General features: G+C 37.2%; 1 protein-coding gene across 12 annotated transcripts in view; it reads right to left on the bottom strand.

Annotated features, from left to right (window-relative positions):
- PBRM1 (polybromo 1) overlaps positions 1 to 16,738 on the bottom strand; it is a 57,291-nt gene that overhangs the window by 8,220 nt on the left and 32,333 nt on the right. For 8 of the 12 annotated variants that reach the window (XM_087709174.1, XM_087709175.1, XM_087709176.1 and 5 more), the window contains 9 exons: positions 16,402 to 16,587; positions 15,426 to 15,583; positions 14,431 to 14,697; positions 13,965 to 14,110; positions 13,395 to 13,552; positions 12,745 to 12,928; positions 11,278 to 11,488; positions 6,634 to 6,835; positions 783 to 947 (listed from right to left, as the gene is read on the bottom strand). In XM_087709174.1, coding sequence (XP_087565300.1) covers positions 783 to 947; positions 6,634 to 6,835; positions 11,278 to 11,488; positions 12,745 to 12,928; positions 13,395 to 13,552; positions 13,965 to 14,110; positions 14,431 to 14,697; positions 15,426 to 15,583; positions 16,402 to 16,587 — 1,677 coding nt within the window. The remainder of the gene's footprint in view (positions 1 to 782; positions 948 to 6,633; positions 6,836 to 11,277; positions 11,489 to 12,744; positions 12,929 to 13,394; positions 13,553 to 13,964; positions 14,111 to 14,430; positions 14,698 to 15,425; positions 15,584 to 16,401; positions 16,588 to 16,738) is intronic. The other 4 variants (XM_087709179.1, XM_087709170.1, XM_087709173.1 and 1 more) reach the window with 2 other exon arrangements.

Below are 16,738 nucleotides of genomic sequence, written 5' to 3'. Positions count from 1 at the left end.
TCTGGGCTCAGTTATATTGGTAGAAGCTTTCAAATTGCTCAAATTATAGACATGCCACAGATAGGGCAGAACATCAAGACCTAATGTATGCCATATTAAGCCACATTTCAATGTTCCATCCAAAGTGACCAGTGTTGACAGTGATATAGGGAGGATGCTGTTCAGTGAACAGAAGCCTAAGATCTCCTGATCTAGGAAAAATAATCACTACTTTTTTCATTTTCTGTGTGTTGATGCAAACATACACGATCATTTCAACTGGAAGGTGACAGCTTTATTTTAAAATGAAGGTAAAATACTCATTTGTTACACTCTTAATCCATTGTGAGAGCAAAATAAAGATGCTTATGGGATCCTGAAAATCAATTATATTATGTGAGCAAATCAACAAGGACTTGTGGCACATTACAGACAAATTCTCATTACTGAACAAACTTTTGTAGACTGAAGCCCACTTCAGATGTACGATCATTCACTTTGCCCAAGATATACCGATGATACAGCAAAACAAAAAATAAAAAACCCCAACAGTTAATAGATAGGATACAATTCAAACTATGCGCATGATCGCCGATTAGGAAAAGTGCTGTTATAGGACTAGTCAGGATAAAGAGTGCATGCTTACGATTAAATATAATATCTCTACCAGTGGGAGCAACTTTTGTGTTCAAAATCAGGATGCTTTGAAGGTAAATTTTAAGAAGAAAGTTTTGTTAGGTTGGTTAAGAGTTTGGTAAAGTGGATGAAGGAAAAATGGTCAGAGCCCCTCTGTTTGTTTTTACCTGCAACAGGTGTCAACTGCGGATTGAGCATCCCCATTGGTGTTGGTGGCGGCACCACCCCCATAAGAGCCCCGACAGGAGTGCCTGCCCGGGGGGAAGAATTCTGCTGCTGTTGCTGTGCTGCTCGTTCTCTCTCCTGCTGCTCAGCAACCTTAGCTGCCCGCTCTGTAAAAGTATTTTAGATTTTCAGTTCTGTTTTATGACCCAGAATTTTTAAAAAAATTCTCTGATCATTTAGCCTTATGTAGGAAAAAAAAGCCCACACAATTTTAGTAATACAGTATATAATTTTGTACTTATTCAGTTGCCAACATAAAAAAAAGAATTCTTTTAAAATTCACCAAGATTTCAAGAAATATGGGCTCAGATCAATACAACCATGGGGGGGAAAGAAAGATGAGAGGTCTATTTTCTCTGTCTGCCTCCCTTCCCAAAATCTTCTCCTATTTGGAAGCAACTGACACTGCACAGCTACAGAATCTAAGGGGAAAATGTGCTCTAGAACATGCGGGCTCTCACTCACATAGCATCTGTCTGTAACTCCTTAAAGCAGCTGTATGTTTTCACAGCCTCACTTGGCAGCCTTCTGCAGCTGCAGCATTTTCCTGGGGGAAAAACAGATTTGGTTTAAGGGTCCAATGCACTTTTTAGCCTTTGAATCTGAAGTGTTGCCGAGTCCTATCTGGTTGTGGAATTGTGTAATAGCCTGAATAAGGATATGTTATAGAAGAGAGGAAGGGAAAATAGTATTTGTTTGCAAGCTTGCTCACTCATTTATGGTTTCATAATCTAAGCCAACGGTCACCAACTGGTAGTCTATGGACCACTGATCATTCGTGAGAAAAAATTGGTGGTCCGCAGAAAAATTATTTGCATTTTTTTATATTGCACTAAATACTATTTATCTTTTTTTTAAAAAAAATCATATTAGTGGTCCACGGGATTTAAAATTATGAATTTAATGGTCCCTGAGGTCCGAAAGATTGGTGACTCCTAATCTAAGCCATGGGCTTTATTCCTTATCACCCTTTTAAAAAACTGCAACACTGAAAGTGTTATGAATGGAATGGCAGCTGTTTGGTGCTAAACAATATATACACCGGGACATGCGTCCTGCAGTATACTGTGTGTTTTCTAAAAACCAGTATTCATTTCTGGTTTTCAATACAACTGCATCAATGGCGAACTACTGGTTCTCAACTGCAGCATTCACTTAACGACCATAGATTCGTTTAACTGCAAAAAAGGTCATAAAATCAGTTCCGCATCATGACTGTCATGAGTTATCACCATTATAGACATCTCGAGGACTAGTAAGCCAGCTATTCACTATCTACAAATCCATGTTGATCTTCATAGAATTAAACTGTTATTACTACTACTGAGGCTGAAATTGATAAAGAAGACTCATTTATTAAATCACTTTATCTGCTCTTTACCAAATTGGTAATGTAATGGAACCTCCATTCAGCAGGCTCTGATACAACAGATTTTGCATTCAAAAGACCACAATGACTCAAATAAATGCAGATGCAAATGAGGCAATGTATGCAATGTCATCTCCCAAATGACAACTGATGCAAAACATATAATCTGTGTCACTTGATAAACTATTATTACACCAATTGATGCCATTATGTAATTTTGTATTTTGTGCATATTCATATATAGTGGAGATCCTCTTCCAATTAATCCATTAAAATAAGATTTCTCTGAGTTGTTAATATGTTGTCAAAGGAATAGCAAGTGTGAGCTATTTCTGCTATTTTCTCTATGTTAACAAGTTTTTAATGTTTTCCTTTTATTGTGGTCCTTCAGTAATGTTGTTTTAAGTTTTTATTATAATGCATTGGCTGCATTTAAATTGGTAATTTAAACAAACTTTTGGCTGTTTACAAGTAGGTTAAATTTTACTGAAGAATACAACATCTATTTAGGTGGCAATGTTTACTTCTATAAACATTATAGAATGTTTATATTCTATAAATATAAAGTAGTCTTTCTTAATGCTCTTCCAAAATGTCTGCATTACAAATGTGGGTTTAATGTTGCCACTACTCACCCTAACCTTTTGGAGGAAAACTATGAACAAAGGGTTTCTCTCTTATTTCCAAGATAAATGATGACAATATTGTTAGAAAATCAAGAATGGGACAAGCATTTATACATTATCTGATTGAAGATTTCCTATTGTACCATTTCAGTTTTCAAAACACTTCTGTATTTTAGTCAAATAAGAAAAGGGTAGGTTTTATATTACAAAACAGGAATAGGAATATAAGTGATAATCTATTCAAACATATATTTAGGGAATATATGAAATTATAAGCATATCTAAACAACACAAGGAAAGCTATACATGTATCATCTGTTGGGAGATGTAAGGAATAAACAGTAAGGATACATAAGAATTTCTTATTGTCAGTGTCTACAATGTATGATTCATATCAAATGGCAGCATTCCTTAGTGAATCAGGAAAATGTCATGTGTTCTCTTTTGATTTAACTAAGAAAAACGGGAATCTAACTATTTTTTTATCAATGATTGTTTAAAGAAAACATCAAATTAAAACAATCTTAAAGATACTTTCACGAGTTTATATTTTTTCATACAAATTCTATTAGCCTGAACTTGGGCTATGACCAGAAAAATAGCAGACAACATTTCACAAATGATTTGGACTTAAATATTTGTGCTAGATAGAAGCAGAAAAGAGAGGGAAATTATAGTAATAACAAAGCAATTAAAAATGATTAGTAGAAGCAGGAGTTAAACTTTGTAATTTCACTGTCAAATTCAACACATTCAAAACCAGTTTGCTCAGATCAGGGCTTGCAACGACTGAGATGCAATGAAATGTTAAAGGCATGATAGGATTCTTTCTTTCATGTGTTAAATCTATTCTTCTCTAGTTATATTTACTTATTATCCGGCTCAACACAAAAATTTTCAGGAACAATCTTTAGATGTGTAATGCTTTTACATCACATGTCATGATGTTGCATTTTAGTTTAAAACAAGGGTATGCATTTGGATGAATTCCAAACTAAATTGGACTGATTTGGAATTTGTGGCTCGAAGTCTTTGGAGATAACTTGGAAGCTTCAGCTGAAACAAAATGCAGGATCAGGTTAGCAGTCAGAGAAATCCATTCGGATTCTGTGCCCAACTAAGAGTGCTGTTCTGTCACCTAAAAAGGCCTTTATGGCATGACACTGGGATGTTTCAGTAACTGGGATGTTACCAGGCATGGTTCTGCCTATGATTCAAACATTCAACACTGGTGGCACAATGGTTAAAATGCAGTATTGCAGGCTAATTGTGTCCATATCCAGGAGTTCGATCCTGATGGCTCATGGTTGACTCAGCCTTCCATCCTTCTGAGGTTGATAAAATGAGGACCCAGATTGCTGGGGGCAATATGCTGACTCTAAACTGCCCACTGTGGAGTGGTACATACAGTAAATCTAACAGCTATTGCTATTGCCATCGAGGGTGAGCTTGCTCAAAGATACACTCTCTCATCATAGATTAGAGGGACTTAGACCAAGAGATGGGCTTTCTTGATGTTAGGCTTCATTTAACAAGACATGCTTTCACTGAAGACACAAATGGCTCCTACCCTTCTCATATACAGTAAACTCTTTAAAGCACTTTTATTTCAGCAGACTTTTAAACATTCAAGGGTTTCAGTGCATACTTTTCTTTGCTATTTTTGTGATTATTATAATTTTGAACAGTTTGCTTCTTAAACACAGAGATATTTATCATATACTTTAATTTGTTTTGTTCGTGTTTGCCCAAATCATGTCCATTGAGGCATCTCATAAACTCTGCAAATAAATAAATAAATAACTTTTAAAGCAGATCAGCTCTTTAGTTCAGCTGAGAGGAACCTCTTGTGTGTAAAAACCAATATTCATCACATAAGGAAAATGCCAGGGGAAGGAAATATGTAGCTTGCAATTGATAGCACTAACTTTTAATTATAAATGGTTTACCAATGCTATCCAGAATGTAATGTATCCTGACCCCATTTTGCACAAAAAAGCCAGAAGAACAAACTCTGAAACGAAACTTAATGTAATTCTGCAAAAAGAAAATGTATCAGAAACTAAATAAAGTGTTTAGCACAATCCCCATCCTGCCCTTTTCACTTGACATAATATATTACTTTTTCTAAAAAAAAAAAAAAATCAACCCATCAAATTCTGTCCAAGTGAAAATAGTGTACTTTTCATCCCTGTAAAGTAAACCCATAGTTTATTAACAATTAAATGTTGACATTAAATTTTCTGTATCAAAACTAGCTTCTGAATCAAAGCGGGGAGTCTATAAATCAATCTAGAACCAGATGCCCTATTTTCAAAGCCTCAAAATTAAGATTCAGATCAACTGTTGTTGTATATGACTGTCTCTACTCAAAACACAAATCCAATTAAAATTATTTTCTATTATTTATTAAAAAGTATTTATTGTTATATAAATTCTATACCATTTCATTTTCCATAAAAGTCAATTAAATGTTTCTTTCTCATTTTTAATGTAGTTTCAGACTGGATTATTTTCTTTGTCCATTTGCAGAAACGGTACAAATTGCTTGACTTTATTTTAGCTATTATCTGCTCCACCCACACCCAAAATAACTAATACAATTTAGTCACAGAACAAAGTTTTAGGATCAAACTTTACACATTTAGAGCCAGCATACTGAAATCAGTTCACTATTACTTGATTTTAATCTACAACTAAACCAGAATCCAACCCATGGATTCTAATAAAAATAAAACACAGGATTAGTGGAAACAAATAGTTAACTTCCATGAATCTTATATAATAACAATACCAACAATAATATAATAACTCATTAAGAAAAGAATAATCCCAAACCACAGACGAAATATGTTTCGAAAGACAGATGGAAGAATTAACTAATAGAAAAATTAAACATCCAATACAAAGTTTATCTAAAATTCAGTTTGTTCTGAAATAATTATTTTTTTCATTCTGCAACATTTATAAATTCATTTTTTTCCAATAGTAGAATAAAAACTTTAAATATTATAGGATTAAGAAAATGTGGTTTTTAAACATATTGTTCATTTTTTTGTTTAAAATTGTTTAAAGTTATTTAAACAACTAAATCACTATGACAAAGGAGTAAGAGCACATTTGGCTTCAGTAACTCAAGTAAAATGCAAAATTTCATTAAGTTTATATAATTAATGAAAGAATGTGCTACTTTTCTAGAGACAAATTTTAGTTGATAAGTAATCTTATTGTGTGTTTTACTAGATCATACATCCATATAGGATGTGCAATGTTGATAATTTAGAAACAACACATAAAAGAGACTAAATGTGCCCTTTCCTGTTCTATTTTGTCTTTCAGTTTTGAACAAAGGTATTTTTCACACTATGCCGGTGCCTTATTTTCTTGTCTTATTCAGTAACAATATTTAATTATCTAACTTATCTAACTCTTTATTTGTATTTGGTTTAAGACCTGTAGCAGAATACCAGAATACCTGGATTAGTTATTTTGAATTAGTATACAGATTTCAGACTTCTTTCTCTATCTTGTATCTGCTGAAATATTTTCTTGGGTCTTCTTTTCAATTTTTAATCTCATTTCTTTTCAAAACTTTCTTTAATATTCTCCAATTCAGGTCTCTGGTTCTATTACTTCTGCTTTTCTAATTTCCAAACACATCTGTAAGTTTCAGTACCACTAATGTATCTAGTTTATTATGGGCACCTCAGGCTGTAATCATTTACCTGTTTAAGTTTTCAAGACAGAAATTGGACTTGCCTGTTTTAGACATTGCATCTTTTTCTGATTTAGATTTACCTTCATACTCTGCTTTCTTGGAGGCTTCCAAATTTCTCCACTCTGTTCCAACCAGTCTGCTGAGTTCTCCAAAGGAATAATCTGGATGCTGAGCTTTAATAACAGCTCTCATCTCACTGCTAAACAAGATGTATCCACTCATATTGATCTTCCTTTTAGAGCCTTCTTTTTTTACATTGCCTTTGATAGACTTCGGAGTGGACTATAAAGAAAAAAAGAGGAGAGATTGCCTTAAATGTATAGAAAAATTCAGATGTATTTATTTAATCAATTTGCACACTGCCTTAAGATTGGCTATTTTGACCATTATAGAAGTGCTTCAAGTTTATTATGTGTAGATCACCCGACCTTGATCACAACTGTATGTGAGCTATAAGCTGTAGGATAGCTGTAAGGATGTATCGCATACTTTATAATGAATTTGAAACTTTCTGTAAACTCTTAAGTCACAAAAAAATTAAAATGAGAAAAAACACAGAGGCCACGTAGGGTCCCTGGATGTTATGGTAAATTATTGGCTCTACCTCCTAAGATCAGCAGAATCTTCGTAAGCTGGAATGGGCGTTGATACTTACCTGATACGCTCATTCTCACTGCAGGTGGAGGCAGCAGTCAGATAGGGTTAACTCCATCTAGTGACCAATAGGGCTGAGCCTACAGTTTGCATCTTGAACCGTCAATAAACGATGAATCGGTTCAACACTTGAGATCTAGAATCGGTCTCCAGCCCCCTGAGGCTTTTGGCACCACAAACACAGAGGAGTGGAACCCCTGCTGTTCTTGGTCCTTGGGCACAACTTGAATGGCCTGACCTGTAGAAGACGGCAAATGACCTCCAGCCATCTCTTTTGAATATCCCAAGACACTGGACACGGAATGAAAAGCCCCGGAGGATTGGAGAGAAACTCCAGGGACAGACCCCACCTGATGGTCCTCAGCACCCATGCATCTGTTATTATGTCTTCCTATCGCTCAGCGAACACAGATGGCCCCTTATCGGGACATCCTCCACATAGTCACTTTTGACATCTGTAGGACCAGTTAAAACCCCCTCTAAAAGACTTTCTTGATGGGTAGCTCTGGAAAGTTTTGTTGGATCTATCCTGCTGCTGATTGGGACCTTGTCGAGGCTGAGACTGACGCTGTGGATGAGGGTTGGAGAAACCCCCCGGTTCAAACCCCCGAAAGGGTGGGCATCGATAGAAGGTAGATGTCCGGCTGTCCAGATTGAGAAAGGTCAATTGAAGGACATTACACTTGTCTTTCAACTCTACTAATAAGGGCTCTAATGGGGCCCCAAAGAGACATTCCCCCGAGAAAGGGGATGAGGTTAGCCTCCACTTGGCCCTGGCATCAGCTTGCCAATGCTTAAGCCACAACAAGCACATGGAAGTAACAGTGGAAGCAATTGCTTTAGAAGCAAAACATGCAGCATTGAGTGCAGCATCAGCTGAAAATTCTAGTGCTGCTTTCAATTTATTAATATCTCGATGGGCCCTGGAATCTCTGTTGGGAATTCTGCCCTGTAGTTGCTTAAGCCAAAGGAGAGCAGACCTGCTTAAAAACAATGCGGAGGTGGAGGCTCGAATAGCCTAGGCCTGGTGTCCTTGACAAGCGTTAGTTTAAGACGCTTGTCTTCTGGTTTGAGAGAATCCTCAGGAATGCTAGCCACTGAGTTGGAGAAGACTAGTGCCACCACCAGAGGGTCTATAGAAGGGAGCTCGAGCCTTGACTAGGGCTGGGCCTACATTGTACAGCCATTTATCTAGGGCATTGGGCAAAGGAATCGAGCCAGGACTGGCCCATTGCCTCTGCACCACATCCATGAAGATTCTCGGAGAAGGAACAACTTCCTTCTCCACCGTAGGTTCCAGAAAGAGCGGATCCTCATAATCTCCTGATTCAGTCACGGTAGCCTTGGGGACTGGAGAAGATTTGAAACCCGCTATCTTCTTAAACAATAAGGAGCAAAACAGAGTGGGCTTAATCAGACCCACAAATGCAGGCTGGTCTGGGCCCAGATCTTCATCTCCAGAGAGGTCTGAATCTCTGGGACCCTGCTCTTCCTCATCCCCCAATGTGGAAGGCTGAGACGCTGAATGTTCAGAAGGGACATTCCCTAAGGAAAGCTTTTTCCTACTCTTGGATTTGGAACCATCCGGCTTGGATTTGTGTCTAGAAGATCCCTTGTGCTGAAGCCCCACAGCTATACCTTTTCCAACACCGGAGGCTATAATGGCAGCCACATCTGGGATTACAGTAGGGGTCGGTTGAAACCCCAAAAACACCGGGGAGGAAAAGGGCTGATCTGCCTCAGGAGAGGGGCCTGTACCATCAAGGGATTCATCCCCATTAGGAAGGGAATCAAATACCCCTGTTCCATCTCCCAACTGAGAAGGAGAAGCAAGAGAAGAAGGAGCATCCTCCGAATCTGGAGAAAGATCAGCAGGGGGAGGACTACCTGGGGAAACTGGGAGCATCTGAAATGGATGAGGGCTCTCTCTGCTTGTCCTTGCTGGAAGGAGCCTTGTGCATTGAGGACTTGTGGTGTTGCTTTCCACCCTTCTTTGCTGCCTTGGCTGCTTTAGCAGAAGGTTCCTCAGATCTGTCAGAAGCTACCCCTCTTTTCCTGGCAGGCTTGGCTGAAGAAGGCCCAGCCACAGGGCTATCAGCTGGAGAAGAAGCCCGAGGGGAGGCTACTGCCCCTTCCCCTGCATTGGTCTGTGCTGTTAAACAGGGCCCCTTGGTATTAAAGCACTTAAAATGGCACCCATTGCCTTCACGCCAAAATAATCTGTCATTTTGCCTCCCTCACTTTAAAATGGCGCCTGCTTCTCACCGTGTTAAGAACAAAAACATCACTGACATCCTGCAAGGTAAAGCAACCACTGGAAGCTGCTGCAGACAGAGGCCGCAGAGTTTCCACCCTTGGGCTTGTCTCTGGGCCAATTCTGCGCATTGGAGCCATTCCGCTCTTCAAAGGAGTCTTCACCGCTCTGTTCTTAAAGGAGAATGGCTCCGATGCGTGCAAAACAGCTTTCCAAACCGCGCGGCTAATCAGCACCATGGGGCAAAGCCCCTAGGCTGCAAAATCACCCCCTCTGCCTGCGAGATGTTAAGGATGGCAGAGGGTAGGAAACTCTCTATTTTTAAACTTTAGATCTACAAGAAACCGAATTATCTATAAGAGAAAGTCAACTATACATCCAGTCCAAAACTGGCTTAGTTTAAAGCTGGGGAGGAGCTGCACGGAGGATGGTTTTATAAACTGTAGACTCAGCCCTATTGGTCAATGGATGGAGTTAACCCTATCTGACTGCTGTCTCCATCAATCGTGAAGAATGTATCTGATGCAGATAGGCCTTGATGGATGACCACAACTGAGCCCAAAATTTCCAGGGAATTTTGCCCCATTTTACAAGCTTTCTTGCCACAGTTGTTAAGTGAATCACTGCAGTTGTTAAGTTAGTTAACATGGTTGTTAAGTGGATATGACTTTCTCGTTGACTTTTGACTGTCAGGAGGTTGCAAAAGGTGATCATGTGACCCCAGGACACTGCAGCCGCCATACATACATGCTGGTTGCTAAGCATCTGAATTCTGATCAAGTGACCAAGGGGTTGCTGCAACTGTTGTAAGTGTGAAAAATGATCATAAGACACTTTTTTTCAGTGCCATTATAACTTTGAATGATCACTAAATGGTTTTAAATCTAGGATTACCTGCATTGCTTATTATTCCAAAGAGTTATATAGCATTTTTTTAGAGTTAATAAATGTTTATGGCACCAGTTAGAAAACGGGAGACAGTAAGAACTAATACTGCCTTAAGCATAAAACCTGGCTGGGTGATTTTGGGCCTGTCACTCTCTTTCAGCCCAAACCACCTCACTGGGTTGTTGTGAGGAAAACAGGAGGAAGAAGGAGCATTAGATATGTTTGCTGCCTTGTGTTTTATTTATAAAAAATAATAAAGGCAGACTAAAAATAAAAATTATCCTTTCAATTTATTTTTTATTTTTATTCTGCCTTTATTATTTTTATTTTATTTTAATATTTATTTGCCATGTTTCATAGTACCATGATCTTACATTTGTTGCAAGTCTATACAACTGTATGGATTAAATAATGACTGATGCCAAGACTTCTCTCCAATGGTGTCTACCTGTCTTATGAGATCTGGCAGGAGAGGTTTGTTCAGGGCCCATCCGTAAGTGCCATCTCTGACAGGGCTCAGGAAGAGAAGCCTTTCTGCTGTGGTACCTTCTGTTCTTCAGGAACATTATTCTCCTAGAAACTAGATTTGTCTCAACCCTGCTGGCTTTTCACAATGCATCAAAAACCTGGCTTTGCCATCAAACCTTGAACACTGATAGTATGTGTGAACTTGTTTCTTGACCTTGGTTGTTTAAACTGAGCATTCTTGGGTGCTAAGTATGTTATGTTTTCTCTGTTGTTTCAAATTTAGTTTTCTTTTTATTATGTTTTTATTCTTTTAAACTGTTGGCCAGAGACCTGCATCTGGTGTGGATAGCCATATAAATTTATTACATGACCACATCACATCACTCACACATACTTACATTGTTACACAGTTCATACAAATATCTTCCTTTCGCCAATATGATTTAGTAAGTCATATTACCTGTGGCGGAGTATATGGCATTATGTCCAATTCATTGGAGTGTGGAGTCTGCAGTTGAGGTATTGTTGGTGCTTCTGCAACTTCACCTTCCTCTTCCCCAATCTCTTCAATATCCTCTTCTCCACCTTCTAACTCAGCAAACTTTGCTTCTAGCTGCTGAATTTTTTTCTCTAAAAGTGGAGATGGCTCCTTTTGTGGAATAATGGGTTTTCTAGGAAAAAAAGGATAGATTTACTGAACACAGTCTTTCTCTTCATTACAACACCGAAAGAAGCAATAGAGAGTAAATTGAACAAATGCTAAGTGCCAGGTCAGGGAAACATAGCTACGTCCAGTTTACATCAGTATCTTCCACTAACCCCTCCACATCTTTCTGTCCTTGAAGACCATCTTTGCTTCAACTGCATCCAAATGCTACTTCACACACTGCCTTTGCTCTTTGTGATTGCTCATTGTTTAATTCACTCATAGTCATTTTTAACCCCATCTCTTCTTGCTTAATACCCAAACTTTTAAAGTACACCATTCTGCATTCAATTTACTTTTACATTTCTCCTGACATACCCAATTTCCAAATAAACCAGTGGGCAAATGCATGCTGTTTCACACAACCATTTTAATGTGGTTTTTTTCAACAACCATTAATTCCTTGCATTAGGTTACATATCACTCCTGGTTTTCCAACATTATTTCCACATCTTTAATAAGCTATTTTCTAAATAAAATCCCTTGTATTTGCTTTGAATTGGGAACAGCATAGAAGGCTTTTGAGCCTATCTATCTCAGAGAAGTAGGCAGATCCTTTGTGTCCTTTATATGAAGTAGGCCAAGTTACAGTACAATACTGCTGACTGACTGCTGCCTGCAATTTGGAAGTCCAAATCTCATCAGGCTCAAGGTTGACTCGCTTCCATCCTTTTTAGGTGGGTAAAATGAGGACCCAAATTGTTGGGGGCAATAGATTGACTCTGTAAACCACTTAGAGAGGGCTGTAAAGCACTATGAAGCAGTATATAAAAGTGCTATTGCTAGACTTCTATAATTCTTAGTTGGATAAACGACCAGAGAGGAGACATGATCCAGGGAACAGTCCATTCACTTGAAGAAAGGTAAAGTTCAAAGTTTTGAAAGTGATAATGGTCTACTCCATTTTAAGGGGCCTGACTTGGATCCAAGACAAAAGGAAACCTATTCTCCAATGTACAACTTCCCCTTATGCTATATACCAATCAGAATTCAGTCCTGGGTACGGAACCAATACTGCCCTGATTGCTCTCATCAATGCCTTATGGGTGGGAATCGATGGGAAGGAAAGAAATCCTTATTGATTTGCTGGACCTCAAAATCACCTTCAATATTGTCAGCCACAGTATTTCTATAGTCTCTGCAGCATGGAAAAAGGTATTCTTGTCCATTGTAAAATAGATTGTTAGATTATTTGTATTTAAAAATTAAAATACATTTTACCTGAAATAATAAATTTCATCATCTACTACCTTAGCAGACAAAGAAAATCTTTTTAGTCCCTTGAATTTTTTCATCTGTTTGTCACTTTCATTATAGCGACTTTCACAGAGCAAAACATCATTTTCATGGATTTCAGTTGGTCTACAGGAAAGAAAGTCTTTGAAAGACAGCACAGCACACTTTCCTGAAAGAGAGGATAATAAATAGTTGTATTTTATTAAGATGTATATCATATTTGTAATATGTCTGAAAATTTTGAAATATCAAAGTGTGTGGGCCAATCAGGGTGATTAGTTGAACCCAGAAGCCAATACAGCAACTAATGTCATATGTGCTGCATAGTACTATTGGTTCCTAATATGACATGTAGCTCCTGATAAGGTCATTGATTCAACAGATACGAAATGAGCATCCTTAATGCAGACACAAAACTGTCCAATATTCCAAAAAGTTGCTTCTCTAGAAAAGAGCTAAATGAATTACAGAGCCCATTTCTTCTTTCTTGTTAATAAACGAAAACTTATTTTTTAAGTAATGTCATTATTACATAACTTTATTTTGCAGCAATTTTATTAATGTAAGGAAGTGACCATTTTTTAAACTGTAAAATTTGAAACATAATAATAAAATGTATTTTATTGCTTAATTACCCAGAATGCACGTCATCGGGCAAGTCTCTTCCAAATTACTCAAAAATACTTCCTTCTTATAAAACATTTTAGTTGGCTCATGTTCTGTTTCTTCTGGGTGAATAAAAATTGGACCAAAAAAATAGGCAGCTCCATCTCTAACCCACATTTTTTCTATTCTGAAAAGATAGAAAAAAAACTGCTTCAAAGTATTTCAAATTCAATTTTAACATTTCCTTTCACTTAATGTATTGATCGACTATACAATTAAATCATTGTTGATTCTTATCAACCACATAGGTATATCTTCTTCAGGATATTAATGCATTATATGACAGTTGTATTCCTTTTTGCTGTGGTACCTTCTGCAACTGCAGGTATTCCTCAACTTACATCCACAATTGGGGCCAGAATCTTTGTTGCTAAGCAATGCAGTTGTAAAGCTGGCCATCATGTGACTGCATCAATTAGCAATGGCAATCCCTGCTCTCTCCATTGTAGTTTTTAAGCAAATCCCACTCGTTGTTAGCTGAGGACCAACCCCAATACAAGCCACTGTTATACATTTATACCACTTAAAAAAAGTTGTACCTGCCAACCCTTGGTCGGACTAAACCATGCGATTTTATGAAGACACAATCTCCAACTTTTAACCACATGTCATTGTAACAAAGCTGTTCATAGTAGTGACAGCCAGGTTCTCCATTTGACATGTCTACTGGAACATCTTCCTTATCCTGAAATACAAAAATATTTAATATTTATTAACTAGGAAAAGTAATGCAATTGATATTAAAGAATAATATTTATTGGAAATCTTCAGCAACACCCAGAGGCAATGTTTATGCAAGGTCACCAATGTCTATACAGATGTCCAATATATGCTGTGTAAATTACTTGTATTTTTCTATACACTTACAGTTTCTTTTGCCTCTAAAAATGATGAAAATATCAAAATATACGGGAAATCTATAAAAAAGCCAGAATTGTCTGTCTCCAAATAAATTTAAGGCACTCACATTCCCACTTTAATAACTCATTCCCGTTAAATAAATACCTTTTCAAGACTAAGAATGCTATCTCCAATTTTGGTATCCTCCAATGTTTCAGTATGTTTTTCTTCATCAATTTTGTCTGTATTAGCAAACACTGAGGCAACACGAACCACAGGTAAGGGTATGTCTCGAGGGACAAATCGTACAGAACTAATAGGCATAGTCCATAATTTAATTTTCTTAAAAGACTTTGTCTTTGCAGAATAACGTGATTCACAAACATAGACATCTTCATCTCTGAAGTTTTCTGGACATAGCTTAAAATATTCCTGCAAGATAGAAAGAAATGAAAATTAGGGCAATACACATAATGGCAATAGCACTTAGACATATACCGCTTCAGAGTGCTTTACAGCCTTCTCTAAGCAGTTTAAAGAGTCAGCATATTGTCCCAAACAATCTGGGCCCGCCTCAGAAGGATGAAAGGCTGAGTCAACAGACATGTAGACAGCAGAAAACGACCAGTGTTTTACTGAAACACTATCAAATAGAGTAATGGTCTGCTTTTTGCAATTCAGGCCTCTCAAGGTGATAGCAGTGTTGAGTTCCAACAAATGAGAAAGGATTCCAACCCCCCACTCCCTGATTCTATCCTGTCCTATCCCTGAGCCTTGGTCTTCCCTTGAAGTATGTTTAATCTAGTACTACAGTATTAGAAGCCACTCCAAACCTACATGTTTTAGTTATTTAGAGGGATACGGTTACATTCTGGAAACTTGAGCTAGCGTCCATTATCCTCTCTCTCTTCCTTCAAATAAACTATTTCCTCCCTAATCACTTGTGTCTTAACTTCTATAAATTAGATACTATTTACAGTTTACTTTCTATAGAGAGAGATACTATGACTCTCCAGATATTGCTAAATAACCCCAGCACTGTCATGCTAGAAGGAATTGTAGGCAACAATGACAGGGTCAGTTTTCCTATTTGTTCCCATTCCCAAATGTAAGAGGCAAGCAGAAAATCAGTATTAATATAAGAGTAAGATTCTTCTCACCTTAACAAACATAACCACACATTTGCCTAGAATTTTGCTCACTGTAACTTTGTTGTAATAATCGCTTTTAAACACCTCCTTCTCCAAAAATTTTCTGGTGGCAAGATGGAATGTTTCATTTGGTCGATAAAACCAGCAACCGTATAACCATTTCTCCCCTAAAAACAAGAGAAAGTTTAGCACGCACAGACAATAAAGTTATAGTAGAAAACTATCATAATAATTTCAAGGTCACTTTATATTAAACAATTATAGTGTTCTTCTGGTAGCTGTCTGAAGCTTTGCATAGAAGATATCTAGCCAATGAAATATATTGTTTTATGTCTGTTATCTTCAGAATTAATACACTCAAAGTATTTTGATGAATTTGAAAAAAAGTAGACAACTTTTGAGGCCTGCACCCACCTTAAAAGAAATACTTGACTACATTTAATTTTATGAATGAATGAATGAATGAATGAATGAATGAATGAATGAATGAATGAATGAATGAATGATGTTTCCTGTGAAGGAACTCAAGTTAAAAAAAAGAGGTTATTGTTTATCAGTGATGCTAAAGAGAATGGCAACAGGAAACTATATCAATCATTCAGAATTTGACAATAACAATCTCCTCTTCATGCCAAAAGGGGAATATGAAATGAAATCAGGTGGAGTTGTCTCTCTGAACCACTCCAAAGGAATAAAAAATGAAGGATCCGCTGATGCCTAGACAATGGTTTTTTGTTCTGAAATATTTCAAAATCCATCAATCTACTATGTTAACCTCATGACAGAGTCTTAACAATCATACAAGGAACTTTATTATTTGAATAGTTCCAGATATTCAAATTATAAAATTACTGATGGGATATGCTGCCTCGGTTCTGTATGATTAAATTTTAGTTATCGTTCGGAAATCAAAGTATATATACAGTACTTGCTTGGGTTTTTAAAAAAAATCTTTAAAAGTTTTACGAAAACTAACACTCCTTACCATTTGAATCTTCCCACAATCGTTCTATGCAGACTATATGAGGTTGTAAATTAGCTTCTGCCGGTTCAACATATACATAATCTCCAACATGGTACATGCTGTTCTTAAAGCTGCAATCTTGGCTGTATGTTCTGTGTAAATTAGATAGTCCTGATCCTCCAGAAGTATCTTCACTCTTTTCAGCTTCTTATGCAACATACAACAAAGCACGGGAAATTATTTCTACTCAGTTTAAGGGATTACAGAACTCTTTACTTTGCAATATTATGTGTGCTGCCTTTCGGGGTGCTGGATAGTCTTTTTCTTGAAAAGCTTTATTCAACAAATTTCTTTTTAT

Source organism: Thamnophis sirtalis, unplaced genomic scaffold (genome assembly GCF_051295495.1).
Source record: "Thamnophis sirtalis isolate CommonGarterSnake01/CBP01778 unplaced genomic scaffold, rThaSir2_p1.2 scaffold_3, whole genome shotgun sequence".
In the NCBI taxonomy this organism is placed as follows: domain Eukaryota; kingdom Metazoa; phylum Chordata; class Lepidosauria; order Squamata; family Natricidae; genus Thamnophis; species Thamnophis sirtalis.
This window is presented reverse-complemented; position numbering and strand designations above follow the sequence as displayed.